We start from the raw sequence: 24,289 nt of genomic DNA on the forward strand, positions 1-24,289 counted from the left end.
TTGTTTGGTTTTGATGGCCAACAAATAACTGTGGTTTTGCAAGGAGAATGCTCAAATAGGGAAGTGGAATAGAGGAGGAGGGCTAAGTCTTATTTTAAAATTGCTTTAATCTTCAGCAGGTAATATAGGCCTACTTAGTATATTCAAGTCTAAAAGGGTTGAAAACAGTATTTCTGTTTAGTTACCCCTGAAACTTTCAGTGTCAGTTCCCACCTCCCACCTCCTACAGGATAATTTCTGAGGCAAGAACTGTCTTTCTAGCTTATGCACAGGTTAAGATGGAAGAAAAGCAAGAGAACAAGGTAAACTGGGAGCTCTGACTCTTACTCCTGTTACAGGTCCTGGGTGTCTCTGGGGGACTCCTTTCACATTTCTGCGGGGGGGGAGGTCACTCACAATTATTTTTCTGCTCACTCAGGAAGAGTTGTGTTCAGAAGTTTGTGATTGCTTTCTTTATTGCCAGCCTGGGGTCAGGCAAGGAGAAAGGCCTCTAAAGAGCAAGCAGTAGACTGAGTGGACTCTCAGTGAGCCTAGCTTCCCGTTGAACTGTTCTCCGGTGCCTCCAGTTCAGCACCACTGGGTTTCAGTGACCCTGGGTTTCACATCAAGTTGTCATGGCAATAGAGTCATAGCAGCTGACAGCATGAACAGGCAGCCCTGGGAGGAGAGGATGCTTGGCGGTGATGCCACAACCATCGTGGCCAGATCTCCGTCTCTCACCGTAAGAGCTGCTCATCAGTCTGCTGTGACCATGTCTCTCTCAGATGACTAGGGGCACACAGTTGCTATCTGCTTCACAGCTGACTGGCAGATTCACTTCAGTTGTTTGTTAGGACCTTTCCAGTACAAAGCCTTTAGGCAGCACGGTCCTGAGCCTCTAATGCTGTGAGCGTATGTGCATGCGTGCGTGTACATGTATGTTCATATTTGCATTTGGGGGAGGGAAAACCATGAAGGAGGAGATTCAGAAGAAGCATACAACAGGTTCATATGCATGAAGCTGTTAAAGAAGAGAGTACTTAGGCTCAGGTACCAAAATTTACAGTCACAGGAAGAAGCACTCTAGCATAAAATGAAGGAAGGCTGGAGTATTCTGACTGGAATACGGGGTTCCTACCTGAATCGAAGGTACACGCCAACAAGGACTGCCTAGGACAAAGCAAAGTCTAAACACCAAGGAGGAGGGAAGGGAGGATCAGCCGGAATTTCTTTGGGGCTTGGGATTCTGGTTAGCAAGTTTGAGGTACGAGTGAGAGTGGGACTGAACTAAAGGGCCTGAGGGGGGTGGTGGCAGTTGGAGCTAAAGTGAAGAGTGTGGGTCTGGAGACCGGGTATAGGTATTTGGTGGAGAGTCGTGGAAGGGAATGCAAAGAAAGGGGTTTTCATAGATACAGGGCAGACTTCTTTAGCCACTGTGGTGGAGGAGAGGCAGATGTGGGATGGCTTCTCACATTTAGTCGGAATGTATTGACCACCGTTTTGTGCAAGAGCCTAAGCAAAGGTGTCATCGTTTCTCCTCTAGATACTAAGTCAAAAGACCTATTCTCTGGTGGAGAAAATAAAACTGAACTCCAGAGTTTAGAGCCTGGCTGATTTCCTAAACCCTGGTGTCATTAAGGGGGAAGGCGAGGAATAGGACAAGGTCTGAAGGGAGAATATGGAAGAATAATATTGTGGTTAAAAGGCAGATGTGTGGTCAAACTATGTGGGTTCAAACTCCAGGTCTGCCACTTACTCTATGTGAGTTTCTCACCCCCTCTGGACCTCAGTTTCTTCATTTGTAAAGTTGATGGAATAATAACTGCCACCACTTGGTATCGTCATTGTGATGACTAGTTGAAGGAAAACACGTGAAATGCTTCCATAGTACTTAATATCTGGCCACTCAGACCAGGCAGCAGGCAAATGTTGAGGAGGAGGAAGAGGCCTCAGTTGAGGCTTAATGGTTTGAGTAACAGAAAAGCACCCAGGTAGAGCCACACATCAAAAGCAATTGCGACACTAGAGGCCTGAAGAGAAAATCGAGGTTTGGGAGCCATCTGTGTGGAGGCAGTAGCTGAATTGCAAAAATGGGATGAAATGACTAAGGAGGAAGGTGTGGAGAGAAGGTGGTTTGACCCCAGAGGGTGTTTGACGATGTCTGGAGGTGGGGCGCGGCGCTACTGTCACCTCCTGCGAAGAGGCCGGGGTGTTGCTACGTATTTCACGAGGCACAGGACATTTCCTCTACACGAAGAGTTCTCAGCTCCGAGTGTCAATAATGCTGAGGTTGAAAAAACCCTGGTTAGAGGAGTTTCTCCATCATAGTCACCTAGAGAGAGAGGGTAGAACTGCAGGGAGGGAGCCGATATACAGAAAGCCCGAGAAGTCCAGGGTCACAGAAACCCTGGAAGGAAATTAAAGACTGAGGGACATCGGTGGTGTCTAAATGCTACAGACAGGTGACTAGCGAGGTTAAATGGAGTTGGTGACTAGTTGACTCTTTAGTGGTGTTCATGAGTGGGTTTTAGGTGCCTTTCTAAATAAGCTTGGTGGTTAAAGGTAGGAGAGAGGGTAATTGCTTGACAGGGCAGCAATTGTCAAGGGAAAAGTTTATTTTATTCTCTTCTTTACTTCTTGTTTTGTGTCCCATTCAGAATTTCTATAGCAGATTCCTAGTCTCCCAAAAGCCCCTCTAGTTTTGGCAACAAATGTGATTAGAGACAAATCCAAATTGGCGAAGCACTGCTCCAGGAATGTTAAATTGATGCAGTTATATCATTTTAGAGATAAAAGGGACACCGTTTGGCTTTTCACTCTTAGTAGCTCAGGAGCCTGGGGCCCTGAGAGATTCATCAGTGATTGCCCCAAGTCACCTGGTTGGTTGGTTCCAGAAGGCAGGACTGGCTCCCTCAGGGCCTCTGCCTTCTCATCCTGAGTGCTCTCCTCTGTGCAACTACTAGAGTTGCTCTCTCGTCGTCTGATACTGGTTCGCGGGGGCTCAGTTTCCTTTTCAGGCGCGTGGTGCTCTGTGGGGTGGCTGTCAGGGCAGTGACCTGGAACAGGGGCGACTGAGGCGAATCTTGGCTCCACAGCTTACCTGCTGCCTGACACTGGGCAGGTGACTTAATCACTGTGGGCTTCAGTTTCCCTTAACATAAAATGAAAACGTTATTACCTACCTGAAAGTTAGACTAGAAACACTTGTAACAGCACCTGGAACACTGACTACACGTGGTAGCTCTTAGTATTTTCATTGTCATTATTCATAAGGCCCTGTCTTTGTCATGGATTAAAGGATCCGAGAATGTCCAGTGATGGAATCAGGCCAAAGTTAGGCATACCTTCTCTTTCCACCCAGCGTGGCTTCTAACTCCATCTCCCGCTTTGTAATAAAAGCAGTATCATGAGGCTTAGTGCTCCTTGGTTATATGAGGTCCTGAAGCAGATGTCCCCCTGATGTATCGTTAGGATGTCCATTTCTCATTGATGAGCCCGATACTTCTCTAAAATATGTGGCTTCACACTTGGTTACTCATCGGATCAGTTAGTTAGATCTTTTTTAGAATTTTTCAAGACGCTGAAACCTACTCATCTGAGGAGCCTCGGGAGGACTGAAGCTCCCATGGAAGAACCTTCAAATGACGGGAGTAGCATGTGCTAAGTGCTTGACTATTGCGGAAGCCACTATTTTAATGGGCTTAAGTTGAAAAGGGCTTAAAAAAAACCCTTTGATTTCTTATAGAAAAGGGAGTCCGATTAGGAAGGAAGGGTCCGTTATTAACTGGGAAGGCAAAGAATGAAAATGTTGATGTGCCTGAGACGTAGAAGAACTTGAATTGGCCTGGCCCTTTGGATGCTCACTTCACCCCCCAGACCTTCTCTAGGCTCCATTTCAGTGGCTATTTAGTTTTGTTCTAATTGTTTAATTTTTTTTTAATAGACTTTTAAAGAGCAGTTTTAGATTCAAAATTGAGCAAAAAAAAAAGAAAAAAATAACCAAGTTCCCATATACCTTCTGCCTCCACACACTTAGCCTCTTCCACTCTCAATGTTTCACACCAGAGCGGTAGATAAATTTGTTACATTTGATGAATCTGTATTGACTTATCATTATCACCCCAAGTCCACAGTATACATTAGGGTTCACTTTTGGTGTTATATATCTGGGGGTTTGAATGAATGTATAGTAATATGTTATCTCCCATTATAGTATCATACAGAGTATTTTCACTGTCCTAAACATTCTCCATGTTCTGCATATTCATCTTTCCTTCTTCCCGGAATTCTGACATCCACTGATCTTTTTGCTGCCTCCATAGCCTTTTCCAGAATGTCATGTAGTTGGAATCATACAATGTGTAACCTTTTTACATTAAATTCTTTAATTCAGTAAGATGCATTTAAGGTTCCTCCATGTGTTTTCATGGCTTGATAGCTCATTTCTTTTTAACGTCGAATGGTATTCCATTGTGTGAATATATCAGTTTATTCATCGGTTCACCTACTTGAAGACATCTTGATTGCTTCCAAGGTTTGGCAGTTATGAAGAAAGCTACTGTAAATACCCCTCTGCAGGTTTTTGTGTGGACACAAATTTTCAGCTCCTTTGGTAAATACCAAGGAGCATCATTGCTGGATCATGTGGTAAAGGTATGTTCAGTTTTTAAGAAACCGCCAAACTCTCTTCTAAAAGTGGCTGCACCATTTGGCATTCTCATCAGCAACGAATGAGAGTTCCTCGTGCCCTACATCCTTGTCTGCATTTGGTGTTGTCAGTGTTCAGATTTTGGCTATTCTAGTAGGTGTGTAATGACACTTCATTGTTTTAACTTGAGTTTCCCTAATGACATGATGTTGAGCATCTTTCCTATGCTTATTTGCCATCTGTATATCTTCTCTGGTGAGGTGTCTGTTCGGGTTGTTGGCTCCTTTTTTAATTGGGTTGTTTGTTTTATTATTGTTGCATTTTAAGACTTCTTTGTATATTTTGATAACAGTGCTTTATCAGATGTGTCTTTTACAAATATTTCTCCCAGGGGGCGCCTGGGTGGCTCAGTCAGTTGGGCGTCTGACTTTGGCTCAGGTCATGATCTTACAGTCTGTGAGTTCAAGCCCCAAGTCAGGCTCTGTGCTGATAGCTCAGAGCCTGGAACCTGCTTCAGATTCTGCCTCCATCTCTGTCTGCCCCTCCCCTGCTCTCACTGTGTCTCTCTCTCTCAAAAAACAAAAAAACAAAAAAAAAAAAAACCCAAATACTTCTCCTAGTCTGTAGCTTATCTTCTCCTCCTTTTAACAGTGTCTTTCACAGAGTTTTTAATGAAATCCAGCTTGTCACATATTTATTTCATGGATAATGCCTTTGGAATTATATTTAAAAAGTCATCACCATGCCCAAGGCCATCTAGATTTTCTCCTGTGTTATCTTTCAGGAGTTCTATAGTTTTGCATTTTACATTTAGGTCTGTGATCCATTTTGAGTTAATTTTGGTGAAAGATGAAAGGCCTGTGGCTAGTTTAATTTTTTTTTTTTTTTTGCACATGGATGTCTAGTTGTTGTAGCACTATTTGTTGAAAAGACTCTTTTTCCATTGTATTGCCTGTGCTGCTTTGTTCAAGGGGTTTCTGTGGGTCTATTTCTAGGCTCTCTTTCGTGTTCTATTGATATATTTGTTTGTTCTTTTACCAGTTCCACACTGTCTTGATTACTGTAGCTTTATAGTAAGTCTTGAAGTCGGGTAGTATCCTCCAACTTTGTTCTTCTCCTTGGATATTATGTTGACTCTTCTGGGTCTTTTGCCTCTCCATATAAACTTTGGAATCATTTTATCAATATCTACAAAATAACTTGCTGGAATTTTTATTGGCATTGCATTGCACCTATGGATCAAGTTGGGAGAACCGACATCTGGCAATATTTATTGTTCCTATCCATGAATATGGATCTATTTAGTTCTCCTTTGATTTCTTTCATTAGAATTTTGTAGTTTTCCTCATACATATTTTATTAGGTTTACACTTAAGTATTTCATTTTGGGTTGCTATTGTAAATGGTATTGTGCTTTTATATTCAAACTTCATTTGTTCATTGCTGGTATATAAGAAAGTGATAGGCTTTTGTATATTAACTCTGTATCCAGCAACCTTGTTTTAATTCCTTATTAGTTCCAGGAGTTTTTTGGTCAGTTCTTTGATATTTTCTACATAGACAGCTATGTTATTTGTGAACAAAGACAGCTTTATTTGTACCTTCCCAATCTGTAAACCTTTTATTTCCTTTTTTGTCTTACTGCATTAGCTAGGACTTCCAATATGGTGTTGAAAAGGAGCTGTAAGAGGACACATCCTTGCTTTGTTCCTGATCTTAGTAGGAAAACTGTAGTTGCTCATTATTAAGTGTGACATTAGCTATAGATTTTTTGTAGGTGTTTTTTATGAAGTTAAGAACGTTTCCCTCTGTTCCTAGTTTGTTGAGAGTTTTTAAAATCATAAGTGGAACTTAGATTTTATCAAATGATTTTTCTGCATCTATTAATATAATCATGTGACTTTTCTCCTCTAGCCTGTTGACATGATAGATTATATGAACTGATTTTCAAATGTTGAAACAGCCTTGCATACCTGAGATAAATCCTGCTTGGTCATGGTGTGTAAGTTTTTTATAACATTGTTGGATTCAATTTGCTAACATCTTATTGAGGATTTTCTTTGAGCTTCATTTCTTTTTAAAAATTACTGTTCAAGAAAAGTGTCACACATTATTATAGGAAATTTGGACTGCAAGTGAAAAAAAAATACTCTTAATCCCATTGCTCTGAGGTAACCACTCTCCAACATTTTGGTGTATTTCTTATTGTCTTTTATAATAGAAATATTAATAACAGAAACAGTAAATATCATTATTACTTCATTGAGTGGATACTTGAAGTAACTAATTGATAAGTGAGGTAGAGATCCCATGGTGCTGTATTTACACAATGGGATAATGAAAGAAAGTAAGGATATACATGACTGCTTTTGTCTAGAGTCTTTTGATGAAGATAAGAAAAATGGTTTAAGGAAGAGATTAAATATTCACCTTAATTACCTTTTCTATACCCTCCTCAGTGCCCCATCGTAATATCCAGTCGATTCAGGCTTCTAACCAGGTTGTCAGGAAAATACTTGACCTCATCAGAATGTGAGTAATGGAATGTAGTTCATAGTTTGTGTCTGCTGTGTTTCTAGGCTGCTGGATAATTTTCCAAGCCTTAGGAATGAGCATTGGTTTTAGTCACAGATAGTGGCTATTCTTCTCATACACAAAAGACACTGAAAAAGGACTTTATCCTCCTCATTGATGAAGCTCTTCCCTCACCTGCCCTCACTGGAGCCTGATAGAGATTTGGACAGTGCTCTCATGCAACAAAATGCCAGAATAAATACTAGAGGCTATATAGAAGCCTGAACTTTGAGATTCCCAACATGAAAGTTTCCATGGACACTGGCATGCAGGGAAGGGCAGTGTGCTGGTGGGAGTGAAGACAGATTGCAGCATCTGAAAAAATTCCATTTCGTGCTTTTTTATTTTTCTATTTTAGAATTGTAGTCATTCAGAAAAGGAAAGGGGGAGTAAAAGTGGACTTCTTCACCTTTGGGGGAGGAATTTAGAGTCTTCACAAACCATTTCATACAGTTCACACTTTTTTAGGTCATTTTTGGAGTAGACCCTTTAAACTTACTTGCAGGAAATTTGTCTAGTAGAACAAGTATTTCTAACTCTTCAATCAGTATAGACTCTGATGCTTTTCTTTTGTGTAGCTTTCTTGCTCCTGACTGTGTTCCATCTTTCTCAGTTCCCGTCAGCAACACTTTTCTGGAACAAATCTTTCTTAAGCTATGATGCTTTCTAGCTAGTGTGCTTTTTCCCTTTTGAAAAAATAATCTGCCTATGATAGAAAAATAAACATTGGTTTCCTACAAGCCAGCTAGCTAGGAGTTGATGGCTTATAACCCATGTCAAGCATACTGAATGGTGTTGTTTTTAAGTACAAGCTCTTAATTCAAGGTTTTATGTGTTTAATTATGTATGTGTAAAGTGCCAGTCTGTATGCCTCTTGGGTCCAGCCTGGCTTGGAAATATTAACTATGAGAGCATATAGATGTACCATGGGATAAAACTTACCTCTTCAGATGTGCATCCTTTATCCCAAGATTCACTTGTGGGGAATAACATCTCAGTGGGGATAATATCAGTGCTGCCTGTTAACCAAGGAAACATCTCAATTAGGAAGAAATAAATTTGAAGGATCTGAAGCAGGCAGAAAGGGATCATTACAGGCGGTAATGTTGTCACACAGAATATACTGGGGTGGACCAAAGGAAGTTGATTTCTAAACTTGACTTTATTACTGCACTTCTGTGTGTGTGTATGTGTGTATGTATTGCCTATAAAATGAAGAGGTTGGACTCCACTCTAATGAGCTCAGATCTTCACTTGTTATAACTATTCACAAATAAGCCATCAAGTTTTTCAAATTACAATGCTGTGTTTAAGTAATTTTGGTAAAATTCTATGTTTAAATAATAACATAGTTTCTCACGCTAATGCAACGATAACAAAGATATATCAACTTGTGTGTAACCCATGGCTTTTAAGTTTCAACAGCTTAGGGGCCAGGTGACCAAAGGAAGCAAAATCCTTTTAGGGTTTCATTTGTGTAGAGGACCCAGGTACCTCAGGGGAGATTATGCTGGAGACCACTACCAGTGCCCTAGGAATTACTTTAAGGGGGAGGAGGAGATTTTTCTTTTAAGCAGAATAGTTCTATTTTGGGTTCTGTTATATTTTAGGGTTCTACATTAAGATTTTGTTCGGGGTAAGAGAAGTTTTGGGCTTTAAAAAAGTTTAACAATTACTAGTAGATCCTATAAAAAAAGGAATCTTTTACATTGCCAATTTCACCGTTCTGTGATACACCCACCCTTCTCTTCTCTGCATATGTGGAGTTTTCTTTTTTACTAACACTGTATGTAATACAGTTAGGAATATAAGACTATCACTCTCACCTTTGGGGAGCTATAGGATAGAGGCTGAAGAAGTTCCAAGAAACCCACTCAGAAATGATGTCAGTAGAGGTGCTGACAGGAGGAGTCTGCTGCTCTTGGAGAACTGTGAAGTTTGTAGCAGAATGGAGTTTTGATGGCAGGGAGGTGTAATAAAACTTGAAAAGGAATTTTGAAAGTTGTTTCACTCCTGCCATTGGTAGGAGTCCTTTCTCCTGACTACTCAACCTGTCACAAGCCAGGTACCCCGGGAGTCCCTTCTTTGGCCTCTGAATTTGAATGGATGCTATGGCCCAGAAATCTGTTCTTTTCATTTTGAAATAGGTTGGAGAATACCTATTTGTTAATTAGTAGGGAAAAGGATAAAGGTTTTATGGAGTAGGTTATTCTGCCTTCAATTCTTATTTGTGGATGGTCTGTATAAGATAAACTGTACAGAATAAATGTTGGAAAACCTATGTAAAGCAATGGGAAGTCGAGAATTTGACTTTTTTTTTTTTTTTAAACCCATGATTTAGTCACCTGCTGCAGTCTAGTCACACCTTTCCTGACTGATAGCAGCTTCTGACTCAAACCACATGTATATGTGAGGGCTAGTAAAATAGGTTGTGAGTCAGTTTTTATTGTGTTCTCATTTTTAGTCACTTGTAACTGTTGAGCGATTTTTTCAGGCACTCAGAAAAGTTCATCTCTTAGCTAAAACTTTCTAGGTTTAGTCTCCAAGAGAAGGTCTTAGATCTTAGAAGATGTAATTTATTTCAAGGTTACAGATTCATTCGTAAAAGATCATCATAAAGTAGAAAAGCCTTGAAATAAACACACTAAAAATAAAAAGATATTATATAAATAAACACAAATCACAGTTCTCAAATCTGATACAGAATTTGCAGGGACATTAATAACATTTAACACTCCCCCTCCCCTTTTCTTTAGCACGGGGAGAGAGTATAATGAATTCCTGAGGGCTCATGTCACTTAGTCACTTGATGTGTGAAAGGATATGGATACTGTCATACAGGCTTTATTTTGTCTTGGTGTTCTTATGGCAGTGTTACAAAAGCTGCTTAAAGTATCAGGCCTCCTTCACTTTTTAAGAGCTAATTAAAAATGGCCCCATCTTTCCTCTTCTTTAGACTTTCTCTTCTTCAGTCTACTTTTTAGGTTTTCCCAGTTTGACTTTTCCTTCCCAGAGACTATTACAGTGAACAGAGCACCACTGGGAACAAGAAGATTGGTGTCCCCTGCATCTTTTACAAGTCCCCTGCAGCTGCATCTGTCTCCTTATCTGTAAAAGAAAGTTGTCACGTAGGTGACAACTACTTTCTCTTTCAGCTCTAAAATTCTCTACTGGCCTTTCTTCTGTCCACTGCTCCACCTTTTCCCTATTCCCTACGTTAGCTATTCACCATGCATAGTGGTTTGAAAGTACTCCTCAGATAAACGTGGTCGTTGGGAAACAACAGTAAGTGTAGTTACTGGTAAGAGACAAGAGTTTAGAAGTTCTTGTTCTGGTAGTTTCTCACTTTGTTTACCTAATGCCCTAGCCACGTATAGCCTGCAGCCATATTTTATTTGGTTGGCTCGGTGGTTGCTGCAAAATAAATCTGTAATATAATTTTACTCATCAGAGGATAAAAATTTTAAGGCTTGACGTGATCTAATATTGGTGAAGGTGTAGAGAATGCTTACTTTCACACATTGTTGCGGGAATGAAATTGGTACATCTTTTTTTGGAGGGCAGTTTAGCTGTATCAGTCAGTATTTTTAGAGTACATATAAATTGATTCGGTGACTCCAAAAGTCTCTTAAAAAAACTCATATGCAAATACTAAGAGATCTATCCAAGGATGTTCATTATTGTGTTGTTTGTAATAGCAAAAGTTTGGAAATATCTTGTATTTCCACTAAGAAGGAAAATATTTAATGGGTATGTTTGACTTTTTATTTATATATGCAAGTATTCATATTGTATACATCCATATCATACAGACATTTAAAATAAAACAAATGAAGTTGATCTGTATGTACTGACATAATTTAAATAGAAAAGACACATAATGTATGTTCACTATGACCCATTTATATAAAAAGAACATAATTGTATATGTACATGTATATAACTGGATAGGAAATGGCTGGAAGGTTACATACCAGTAATTACCCTCCAGAGAGAAAAATGGTATTGAGATGGAGAGAGAGGAGTAAGTTCATTTTTTACAATTTACACTTACCTATTAAATTGTAAAAAGTAATATGTGTTATTGGTATAAAAATGAACAAAAGGAAAAGCAAAACGGGAAGGATACGGAATTACTTCATAAAGATTATAAAAAAGGCAAAAAGATTAGTAAGAAATTCATCGACAATCTCAGGCGAACATTGTTTAGGGGATATTCCTAAAACTTCAGGATCAGATAGGAAATGCTTTTGGCCAGGGCGGTCCAGCACTTACAGTAGCAACTCTGCCGTTCCATTTCTCTGTGTGTCCAACTCATTATTCTTACATGTCTGTGTTCTGCAGGTAACCCGGGACCAGATGAAGGTGTTTATACAGCAGGAGTTTAAGAAAGTTCAGAAAGTGATTGCTGATGAGGAGCAGAAGGCCCTTCATCTAGTGGACATCCAGGAAGCAATGGCTACCGCTCATGTGACTGAGATACTGGCAGACATCCAGTCCCACATGGATAGGTTGATGACTCAGATGGCCCAAGCCAAGGAACAACATGATACCTCTAATGAATCAGCTGAGCCAAAGGCGGAGGTAAAGGAGAATGCCTATAATTATTCGTAGCGGAAGTTGGAGGAAACGGACTGCCCTGTTTGTTAGCTCTGGAAATTCTCCTTTGTGGTCCCTAAACATGAGTGAATTGAAAGCTCAGATAGGGTGTAAGTGTTTAGATCGGTGTATAAACCAATATGGAAGTATTGGCTGCTAGGGCCTACACCCGGCAGCTGGAGCTGGCAAAATATTTGTCTACGATGACTTAAAGGAGCATAGTCGATAGGGCAAATACTAATCACAGTTAAGGAGGGAAGTGAGAAATAAGAGTCACAGAAGAAGGCAGTTGACAGATTCCCAGTTGTGAAATGAACCTCCAAATAAAGTCATCACAGGGATGACAACAAGGTGAATGAGAGTAAGTCAGGATGTAGGGCATAAAGCAGCCCAGAATGAAACGTTTTGGACTGATTTTGTGAGTAGTGGAAAGGAGCCTCAGCTTGGTTTTTATATGGAGCCAACTGCATAAATTGGGGGCATAACTGTTGGATTAAGAGAGGCATGTGGCACTGGATCAAGAAAGGTGTGAATGAGGGGCACCTGGGTGGCTCAGGAGAAGTAGGTTAAGCATCCCTACTTTGGCTCAGGTCATGATCTCGCAGTTCGTGAGTTTGAGCCCCGCGTTGGGCTGTGTGCTGACAGCTCGGAGCCTGGAGCCTGCTGGGATTCCACATCTCTCTCTCTCTCTCTCTCTCTGTCTCTCTCTCTCTCTCTCTCTCTCTCTCTCTCTCTCTGTCTCTCTGTCCCTCCCTGGCTTGTGCTCACTTGCTCTCACTCTCTCAAAAATAAATAATAAAAATTAAGAAAAAAAAAAGGTGTGAATGAAGGACACAAGGTATATGTTGAATCACTACAGATGTTAGTCACTGTATTCATTGTTATTTTGTAACAGGCAGAAAAGGTCTTAGGCATTTTACCAAACAACATATTCTGGCATTTAGAATATAATTGTAAAATAAAATTCAAGACAGCCATTTGAAAAAATATTATGGAATTTATATTTCAGCCACTGTTGAAAATTCTGGTCAAGCTTATGCCAGAAGGGTAGGCCCTTCTAGAAGAAAACCTAGGGCAGTCCTGTGGACTTTCCAGGACTGCTGCTGACTCACTGAGCTTACTGCTTAGCTAGCAGTCTTGCCTTGGCCCGGGACAGCCTCGCCACAGAAGACACCAGCCAACGGAAGAGCCAAGGTATAATCCAGGAGGCAGGTATTGTCTGAGCCTACCTGACAGAAAATGTAAGAGACTATTGGACAGTTATCTGCTTCACTCACCCAAGGTTCTTGATTAATTTTCATCCGTGTGTGAAAAGGATAAAATAGGTCTTGTTCTTTTCATTTTATCCTCCCCAGAATTAAGAAAGTGTGTGCCTAAGTAAGTTTCTAGCTAGGAAGAGAGCAGTTTATATTCATCATTTCACTTAATTCTTATATCAGCATCCATTATCTTTGTTTTACAGATGGGATATTGAGATACAGAGAACTGCAGAGATGCTGAGCCAGTATCATTTAGTTAGTAGAAAATGGAGCCAGGGTTCAGATTTAAGTCCATCTTGTCCCAGTTGCCTGTGTGTTTTCCCTACTGCATGCTGTATGCCAAGTGTCCCATTTGTTTATGTGGGGAAAATGAAGAGAATTAGTGTCCTAGACGGCTTTGCACTCCTAAGATCTTTTATAGTGTCGAGGTGCTCACTTTGTATCTTAAACAAAAAATTCAACCAGAGTTAACTCAAGGGATCAATGACCTAACTCTGTCCCAAATTCTCTGCAAATCGGACCCCCACATTTTTCTGTGTGTTGATTAGGTTGCTTTTTCAAAAGTAAAGATTTAATTTTTAGAGATCTCTCTTTTATTTTCATTTCAAATAATGAATTTAGTCCCTCCCCTGCATTAACTGCCCTCTAAGCATGTCAGCTGCTCAGCTGAGCTGTGCTTGTTAACTCTGATGGAATTACTCCTAGGGATGCAAAACCGACAAGGCCTAAGGACCAGGCTGTGGACAGAATAAGCTGTTAAAGACAAAAAGTAGCATTCAGCTGGCTAGGGCTTTTACAAAGAGCTGTTCTCATCTAATAGCCTCTTGTTCCAGCTAATCTGGTAACTTATTGATCAGAGCAAATCCCCAGTACCTCTCTTTCACTCAACAGAGGAATTCTTTTCTTCCTTTTGCATGTTCTAGATTTTTTTTTTTTAATCATCTGCATTTGGATTTCTTCCCTGAAACATTTTATTAGAAATTTTCGAACATATCGCAGAATTGAAAGGATTTTACAGATTACACCCTATACTTCCACCTAGATTCTACCATTAACATTTTTTAATTAACATTTTAATATACCTGAATCATGATATATACATAGCCATCTTTCCAGCCTTCCAATCTTCAATGCATCTTATTTTTTGATGCATTTAAAATCAAATTGCGGGGCGCCTGGGTGGCTCAGTCGGTTGAGCGTCCGACTTCGGCTCAGGTCACGATCTCACGGTTCGTGAGTTCGAGCCCCGCGTCGGGCTCTGGGCTGATGGCTCAGAGCCCGGAGCCTGCTTCTGATCCTGTGTCTCCCTCTCTCTCTGCCCCTCCCCCATTCATGCTCTGTCTCTCTCTGTCTCAAAAATAAATAAACATTAAAAAAATTTTTTTTAAATCAAATTGCAGCTTCTGATTCTGAACAAGATAGAGTAAACATATTTCACTTTATTCCACTAATCACAGCAAAAATTCCCGAACAAAATATTTAAATCACCTACCAGAAGACTCTTAAAAGCGTGGAGAAAAGATGGTCCTGACTCATGGCAGTGAGTTCTCTGGGATTTTTCTTGCTTCCGTATATCCTGGCCTGGGTGCCCTGCAAACTGGAAATCCTAGTGAGCACAGACAAAAAGAAAATCTCCAAGAAAAGCCTGCTCTCTTTAGTTAGAGGACTAGGAAAAAGGGCACTTCGGCTACAGAGAAAGCTTTTGACCATCTTACATATTCTGAAAACACACACCATGAATAATGCTGCACCCCTTCCCAGCCCCAGATGGCACTGCAGTAGTGGAGCCAGTGGAGTGAAAACCTATTTTTTATCCTCCCCTGATTTTCCCTGGAGCCTCTAGGTGAAAGACTGGCTTCTGTCATCACCCCTGCCTCTCTCAGTAGTCAGTGGTGCCCATCTCCCATGGAGCCTGTGGGTAGAACTCTTACTTAGCCCCCTGCCCTGCAGCATCTGGAAGGAAGTAGTATCCCTCCCCTATGGAGACTGTAGATGGAGTTCTAACTCCTCCCTCCCCACCCCTGCACTGACTAGACAATATACCTCCCTAACGGGGTCAGCACGTAGAACCTCATCTTCCACTCTTACCCGGTAGTAATGAATTGGTGCCCCTGCTTCAGCTAGCACTGTGCTGACTATAGCATGGAGTTTTGTCACGTAGTGGGGCAGACCAGAATAGCACTGCAGAATCTTTTAAACTAAATTGATGTTTGAACCATAGTCCACAGACCTGATCTAGGACATGTGTTCTGATTCTTCTTTTTTTTAAAAACCATAATTTATTTTTATTTTTATTTTTATTTTATTTTATTTATTTTTAAATTCAAGTATAGCTGATGTACAATGTTACATTAATGTAAGAGGACATATGTTTTGAATTTAAATAGGTTGACATCTTGCTAGAATAGAAGATTTAAATAGGAATCAGATTCTGAAATACTCAAATGTTCAGGATACAGTCCAAAATCACTCATTATACCAAGAACCAATAAATCTCAACTCTGAGAAAAGGCCACAACCAAGATGACACAGATTTTAGAATTATCAAAGGATTTTAAAGCCACTATTTAATGAAAATGACTCAGTGAGCAATAACACATGCTCTGGAAACAAATGAAAACTAAAAAATCTCAGCAAAGATATAAAAGATATAAAGAAGGACCAAATGAAAATTTTAGAACTGAAAAATACAGTAACTGACATAAAGCATTCACTGGATTGGCTCAGTAGCAAATTGGAGATAAGAAAGGAAAGAATTGATGAATTTGAAGATATAGATCCAATCTGAACAACCAAGAAAAAAGAAAAGTAACTAAAACTGAGTCTCAAGGACCTGTGGGACAATAAAAAAAGACCTAATATACACGTCACCCACGTCCAGGAGGTGAGCAAAAAGAATGTGGGGCTGAAAAAAAAATTGAAGAAATAATGGCTCAAAACTTTTAAAATTTGGTTGAAAGACATAAACCTAGAGATTTAAGAAGTTGAATGAACCCAGGCAAGATAAATCCAAGAAATTCATACCCAGACACATTAAAATCAAACTAACGAAGGACAAAAAAAATCTTGAAAGCAAAGTAGCTACAGAGAAATGACACATTAGCTATGGGGAACAATAATTTGAATGAATGTGGTGTATATAAGATATTTGTTCTGTATCTATCGAAGTGATTATATGGGTGTTTTAAATTATTTTATTGTAATGGCTGATTATATTGATTAATTTTATAATATTAAATCAACCTTGCATTTCTGAGATAAACTCCCTCTTGGCCATTATGTATTTATTATCTGGGTTCAATTAAAATTTTTATGTTTGTGTTCAATGAGGGATATTCATCTGTAGTTTGATATTTTTATAACATCGTCAGGCTTACCTATTAGGGTTAGCTGGCCTCAGAAAACAAGCTGAGAAGTATCCCCTCCTCATCTTCTGAAAGTTTGTGTGTGATTGATGTTATTTCTCCCTTAAATATTTGGTAGTGTTTACTAACAAGATCATCTACCCTGGAACTTCTTAATGTAAAGGTTTTTGATAACCAATTTAATTTCTTTAATATAGAGCTGTTTTGATTTCATGTTTATTTAAATTTAATTTGTGTTGTATTTAAGTTGTGTTGTGTTTATTTGTGCTGTAATTTTCACAGAATTTGTTGTTTTCATTTAAGTGGTAGTTTTTACTGTAAAGTTGTTCATAGTGTTTTCTTGTTATTTTTTTAACTACAGCATCTAGAATGATAACCTATCTTTCATTATTGATAACTTGTGATTTTTCTTTTTTTTTATTGAACAGTCTAATTGCTATTTTATTAATTTGGTTAGTGTTAAAGAACTTTTTGATTTGCTAATTTTATTCTTTCCTATTTTGTTTATATCTGTTTTTATTTCCTTTTTTTCTGCTTAGTTTGAGTTTACTTATTCTTTTTTCTAGCTTTATGAATCATTGATTTTACTACCTTTTAAAGTCAGTTTTCAGACCTGTACATTTCTCTCTAAGCACTGCTTTAGTTGAATCCTAAACTTTGGCTGTGTTCTATTTTCAGTATCATTCAGTTTGAAATATTTTTCATTTACCATGTGATATCTTTTCTTTACTCACTGATTATTTATAAGTGTCTTGTTTAGTTTCCAAATACTAGGGATTTTCCTACATGTCATACTGTTATTCATTCCTAACTTTTTCCATTGTGATGATCAGAGAACATGTTCTGAATGATTTCAAGTTTTTAAGATTTATTGAGACGTATTTTGTGGCCCAGCATATGGTCTATCTTGGTAAATACATATGTGCACCTGTTTTGTAGTTTGTGGTTGTAGTGTTCTATTAAATATCAATTAGTGTTCAAATAATTTATGTTTTTACTGATTTTTGTGTCCAGTTCTATCAACTGCTGAGAAGGGTTAAATTTCTAAGGATGATTAAGGAATTATTTATTTCTCTTTTTAACTCTATCAATTTCTTTAGATATTTTGGAGGTCTCTTCAAGCAAATACATGCTTATGATTGTTATGTCTTTCTGATGAACTGACCCTTTAATCATTATAAAAAGTCCCTCTTTTTCTCTGACAATACTCTTTGTATTCATGTGTATTTTATCTAACATTAGTAGAGCTGATCCAGTCTTCTACTTACTGTTATACATGGTATGTTTCTATCCATTTGTTTTTGGTCTATCTTTTGTTAAAAGTGTGTTTCTCTTAGGCAGCGTATGGCTGGGTCTTACTTATTCTTTCATCTTCCGGATAATCTCTGCCTTTTAATTGAAGTATGCAGCCCATTAACATTTAATGTTATTACTAACCTGGTTAAATTTAGGTCAGCCATGATTTGTTTTCTGTTTATCCCTTTATTTCTATTCCTCTTGTCTTTTCCTGTCTTCTTTTGGATTTTTGAATTCACTGTTAATTGAATTCCATTTTAATATATTTTTTGGGCTTTTAGCTCTGTTACTTTATTCTTATTTTGTAGTGGTTTCAGTGGGGATTATAACATATATTGTGATATACGTAATGTATGTTATATATATGTATAGATCCTTACATTTTCTGTCTACTTATAATTAATATAGTACCACTTCTTATAAAATGTAGATACCTTGAAACTATATAGGCCAATTCTCTTTTTATGTCCTTTATGTTATAGTTGTCATATGTAAAAAATCTACATTATAAACACTACAAGGCAGTTATAATTTTATATCAAACAGTCACATGCTTCTAAAGAAGTTAAGGAAAACAGGGGTTCCTCGGTGGCGCAATAGGTTGGGTGCCCAGCACTTGATTTCAGCTCAGGTCATGATTCCGGGATTATGGGATCAAGCCCCACGTTGGATTCTGCTCTGAGCCTGGAGCCTGCTTGGGATTCTGTCTCACTCTCCCTTTGCCCCTCTCCCCGACTTACACGTTCTCTCTTTCCCAAAATAAATAAAATTCTTTTTTTAAGTTAAGGACAATAAAATGATAATTTTGTATCTGTATATATCTAGTTTTTAAGCAGGTTTGTGATAATAGTTGTGTAACTGTGAATTTAAAATTATTGAATATACACTTAAAACAGGTAATTTTATGGTATGATAAATTATACCTCAATGAAGCTGTTAAAAACAAAAATTGTAAATATTCTACCTGCTCAAGTGCCATTTGCCTTTGATTTATGAAGATTATTTAAAAACCCGTCCATTAACACAGTGTGCCTGTTTTAAGAAATCTTCAGTAGGATCAATTTGATTAGGCCAAGTAGAATCACAGAGCTTCTGGTTGAGGAAGTCCAGAGATGACAAGGTTTTTTAGTGACATTTCTTTTTAAAAATGCATTTCTAGTAAATCTTTTTGGGTCCTCTTATAGAATATAGGGTACGGGAGGAATTTCAGTACCACTCCCATAGGTCTAATGGGAGGTGCTCTTTCCCCTCTTCAAATAACTAACTAAATAAAGTTGTTTCCTTCTTAATCACTATAGAATATTAAAAACTTATAGACAGAGCAGAAAGTAAATGCACTAAATTGGTAGTTATCATTGGGCATTTTTTTCCTTTTTTCTTCTTTTTTTGGTATATGTTTTTTCCCCCAGCTTTATTGAGATAAATAGACATATATGTAAGTTTCAGTTGTACGAGTGTCATGATTTAATACATACATATATTGCAAAATGGTTGTTACCACAATAAAGTTGGTTAACCTATTCATCCCCTCATGCTCTTTTTTCTTAACATTATATATTAAATTTCCTCATATTATTAGAAATTCTTCATAAGCATAATGTTTGAATCTCAATGATACAAACTTTACTTAATCTTAGGTTACTTCTGACTTCTGACTACCATTTATTACATTACAGGGCATAAGTCATAAGTAATTACTGAGTCAAAAGTATGGGCATTTTTTAGGCTTTTGTACCTATTTGTAAACTGTCCATAGAACAGTTACATCAGTGTAGATTTTCATCATCAGTTTTGACAGTCTCTCGTTTTTTGCCTGAATTTTATCAACTTCTTTGCCAAAGTCAAGTACTTTTCAAGTATTTTTATTTGCATGTTGTGAGTACTTCCATCTCTTGTCTAGTTGGGAGAGAAGAGTACTGAGCAACGTGAGATAATTTTAGAAAAAGTTCCAATGAGCAAATAATTAAAAGTGATACGTGCATACCCTAAACATTTATTTTAAACTTGAAATACATATCTATATATTTCTTTGATTTTCAATCAGGTTCTTTTCTTTAAGAACATGGGTTTGCCACGTGGAGTGGAGCATCATGTTCCTGGCATAAACCACATCCGTACTGCACTGTTTATAAGGCCCAATTTCAGGATGACATTTGAAGCAAACTGAATGTAGAACCCTAGACTTGTATATTTTATTTTTTCTAATATTCTGCATGTGTCTCACCTACACCAGAGTTGACAGCAGTTTTTAAGTAACTCCTCTTCATTCAACTTAGTTTTCATGGAAGCAGCAGTACCCTCCTTCATTCACTTTTTGCTATTTAGTAAGATGTGCTGTCCTAATTACAAGTTCAGCTGACATAAACAGGCTTAGCAACAAACTTGCTTGATGCTTGGTGAACATACATTTCCTCTGGTGGAAGGAGAAACAAGAGGTCGTAGGTACTAGAAAGTAGCTGACCAGCCAAGAACATACAGGATATTTGATGGAGGGATTGGAAAGCACTGCTTAATCTAACAGGTCATTTAAAGAGAAGCTGTTGTTTTGCAGGCTTTCACTTCTAATACTCTCTGACACCAAAATTCACTCGCAATGGGGGTAGAAATTAATCTTAATTCCTACTTACATCTTGCCTTCCCTCCTTCCCATTCTTGAATAATTATTAACACGCATTGTGCTGTGTTAGATGCAACGAATAAAGAGATTAACAACACACAGTTTCTGTTCTCAAGGAGTTAAAATCCAAAGAGGGAGCTACTGTATGGTACTGTCACTGTTGGTTTTCTGCTAGAACCAGCCCAGAAGTATGAGCCATAAAAATGTGGAGGACAGAGTAGGATTACCTCGCTCAATCTGTCAGTGAGGGAAAATTTCCAAGTGAGGCTTGATCTGACAGGATGGATAGGAATTAGGCTTTCATAATAGGAGGGACTAGCATGCACACTCTTACAAGGAAGATTTGCAAACTTCTGGATGTCTGCTGACCTATTCAGAATTGCCCTGTGTGTGTGTGTGTGTTTGTTCTTTCCTTTATTCATTCCTTCAACAGTTGAAACGCTCACCCTAGTCTTTCTCTATGCTTTGTGAGCGTGATTATTGCTTCTGAAAAGCCACATATCTATAAGCAGAAATGAATGAATGTAAAAGCACTGTCTTATGCCCCATCTTCTCTGTCCTTTCCCACTCTCCCTAGAGACGTTATTAATCAATTCAGGGAAAGTGCAATAATGGGCACCATTTGTCGAACACTTGTAATGTACCAGACACTTACTCAGTGTTCTACATGTTTTCTCATTTATTTTAACCCGTATTGCCACCCTGTGAGGTAAGAATTAGGATCCCTATGTGTAGAGCAGGGAACTGAACCTTGGGGAGTTAAGGCAAATTGCCAAAAGCTTCACTGTTGGAATTGACGGACCCGAATTTGAGACCATGTTTCTCTAAGTCAGAAACCCCATCTCTTAACTGCTGCGCCAAGATACAGGGTTGTGAGGAGGACTGACTCTAAATCATGGGAGAGAGTTTGGCTACTCTTTTCCAAAAGATTCTCCTAGACAATTACTTTGAACATCCAAAGATAATTGAAAAATTGTATTGAGGTTTAATTAAGTCATTGATAGTTATGTAACTCATATTCAATTTAAATTCTATGAAGTTTTTTCTTACTAGATTATAGTTCCCATAAGACCTGCTAGTCGATCAAAATGCAAAGAAAGCTTCCAACACCCCTATGCCCTCCTTCCACCGCTCGCCCCACTTGTCTCGTTAGAGTGTGGATGATTAGTGCCCTGACTAAGACTGCAAGTCCTTAGTAGTCTGCTAAAAATGCCCTCCTTCTCCAATCTCCAGTGTATCATCTGAATTAAATCACCTTTCTGGCTACAACTGTCCTTTTAGGCTTGTGCCCTGGCAGTCCCCCTTGACCTCAGTTGCACTCGCAGCCCTCCAGCCCCACACCACCGCCACCTCCCCTGCCTGGAACACACACAAACACGTCCCCGTTCTCTACTTTCATTAAACTCGAAATTCCTTAAAAATACTTTTTTTTTTTTTTTTTTTTTAATCGCTATGCCTTTGCTCTTACTAGTCTGGTGCCCTTCCCACTCACCTTCTGTTGTCAACTTGGGAAAATCCTGCTTATCCTTCAAGGGCCAATATAAATGTCACCTTCTCTGTGAAGCCCTCCCTTCCCCCTTCCCCAGAAGAGGCAGTGTTTGTCACTTCCCTTCTGACTCTTAAAGCAGTCTGTCTATTTTCTTTGGTAGAGCCCTCGACACAGTTCATTTTCTGTCTCTTTTTTGTCTGTTTCCCCTGCTCCTGAATGGGAGCTCCTAGGTTAGATCATCATTTATCTTTCACCCTCAGTGCCCACATGTAGTAGTTTCTTAATGATCATACTGAATCATTACTGATATTGATACTAACCTTTATTAAGTGCATCCTATATCTTAGGCACTGTGCTTGATGTTTATACATAAATATTTCCCTGTTTAATCCTCATACTCCTTGTATACTGTATTATGCCTTGTTTTACAAAGTAGGAAACTGAAGTTAAGTGAGGCAAAATAACTTGACCAGGGTGACACAAGTGGATGGAGTAAAGATTTGAGAGTGTCTGACTCCAGAGTTCATTCCTTTATACCGACAGAAACAGTCAATCTGATACATTCCCTGGGGACTTACCAACAACTAGGAGATAGATTCTCTATTGAGACCAACCCTGAATGGCTAAAGAGAAGCATGTAAAATACCCTGTAACCAAAAGGATGAGTGAGGTCCCTTGGAAAAGGCTTGAGAGTCATTTGAAAAGTTTTGTTTATTCGCAAGAAGAGGCTCAAAGGACTCTGTTCTGATCACTGGTAAAGTTAGGTTCAGAAAATCCAGTACCCGGACAAATAACCCTCACACACTGTTTTTGCAGACAGGGATGAGAAAAAGAGAAAAGCCGGTGTTGGGCTGAAGGATGTTGTGGATCATCAAATGCCAGAGCTACCCTTTTACAAAGGAGAAGACCAAAGGTCCAGATTCATTAATTAACTTGCCCAAGGGCACATAGCTAATAAATAACAGAGCTGGGCCTAGAATCCCCATTTTTTGAGTCCCAGTTCAGTGCCCTTTCTACCATAGTGTGCTCTATATTAGAGTTGCTATGTTCATGTTTGGAGAAAAAATGCTGGACCAAGGCAGAAATGAGTCTTTGAAGGAAACAGCTTGATGCCTTTGGAGCTGGTCAGCTTTTGCCTAAGACCTGCTGCTATTTTTGGGCTCTCAGTTTGCTCAGAACTAAATACTGCCAGCCATACAAATAAAAAGGCAAGGCTATTAGTTAGGCCTCCTAGGTCTGTGCATTCACTTATCTGCTTGCAAGGGCAAATTATCAGTTCATCTCTGCTGGGCAGTTCGAGCATAGGATTATATTAGCCCTTGTCTTAGCCCTTGGACATCTACTGGGTATGTCTCTGTTAAAATAAATGCACAAGCCATGCTTCTGCGTTGCCAGAGGAGAGGGAAAAGAAGGAAAATAAATCTGTCTCTACCAATGCCGATTTCTAATGCTGTTTCTTTCTGTTTCTTTCAGGGTGACGAGGAAGGACCCAGGTAAGATCACATTATTGCTGCTTGTCTGTTCTCAGAAATGAAGTAGAGTGACATTTGTGGCCTTTTAATGCCCCATGAAATATGGACAGCCAAAGAACAGCACAGAAAAGGGCTCCACATCTTAAGCCGGGGCTTTGAAGATCTTATTTTGTAAGGCTCCCATCTCCCTCCCCATCTGCCTGTAACCTTCAGATAAAGGTAGACTTTAAAGTATGTAATGACAGTAACTTCAGAATACCTTGTTAAGAAGAGTAGGCACTATATTTGAATGGTAATTAGGCTCTCAGGTGGACTGCCTAGATAAACTTTTGAATTGTTCTTTCTTGATTGGAATTGGATTGCTTTTTTTTTTTTTTAATGGGCTCTGGATCCAATATTCTTTATTTCTGATCTATAACATCTTTGTGTCTGACTACAGACACCTATACCATGAATCCTATGATATTATGGAACTTCGTTTAGGAAAAAAAAAAATCCTTTCTGCTTCTGTATCATCACATGAGATTAGAAAGCGTGTTTCATGATTGCCTCAGCCTTGCAGTAAATCTGGAATTTGGTTTACTTACCTCTGCTGTCCTGCTGCTCAGATGGTGAGAACGGGCTCTCGGAAATGCTGCAGCTTGGCCATCAACACAATCAGGGGGCTTCTGTGCAAAGTAAAATACAACGTCCAGATGGGTCCCCTGTGTCACATAGGATCAACAAGGACTGTTAAGGCTAGAGATACCAGGAAGTTCATTTAGGCCACTGCTATTCAAGCTTTAGTTTTAGAAGAAGTGCCCTTGTTTTCAAATGAGCTTTTAAGTAGAATCCCAATGTACAAACCTAGGGTTCCTCAGAACTCAGTTTGAAAATCACTTATCTAGTTCAAATTTCTCATTGAAAGAAGCTAAATGACTTGTCCAAGGTACCTTACTGGAATCAGCGTCTGGTCCTTCCTTGGTTTCATTTATAAACAAACAAAGTTTCT

The 24,289-nt window shown here is 38.9% G+C and overlaps 1 protein-coding gene across 1 annotated transcript in view; it reads left to right on the top strand.

Annotated features, from left to right (window-relative positions):
* Positions 1-24,289, top strand: part of TRIM44 (tripartite motif containing 44) — a 110,172-nt gene that overhangs the window by 33,398 nt on the left and 52,485 nt on the right. Inside the window, exons 3-4 of the mRNA XM_042904150.1 lie at positions 11,546-11,785; positions 23,300-23,319. Coding sequence (XP_042760084.1) covers positions 11,546-11,785; positions 23,300-23,319 — 260 coding nt within the window. The remainder of the gene's footprint in view (positions 1-11,545; positions 11,786-23,299; positions 23,320-24,289) is intronic.

This window comes from Panthera leo, chromosome D1, assembly GCF_018350215.1.
Source record: "Panthera leo isolate Ple1 chromosome D1, P.leo_Ple1_pat1.1, whole genome shotgun sequence".
NCBI lineage: Eukaryota > Metazoa > Chordata > Mammalia > Carnivora > Felidae > Panthera > Panthera leo.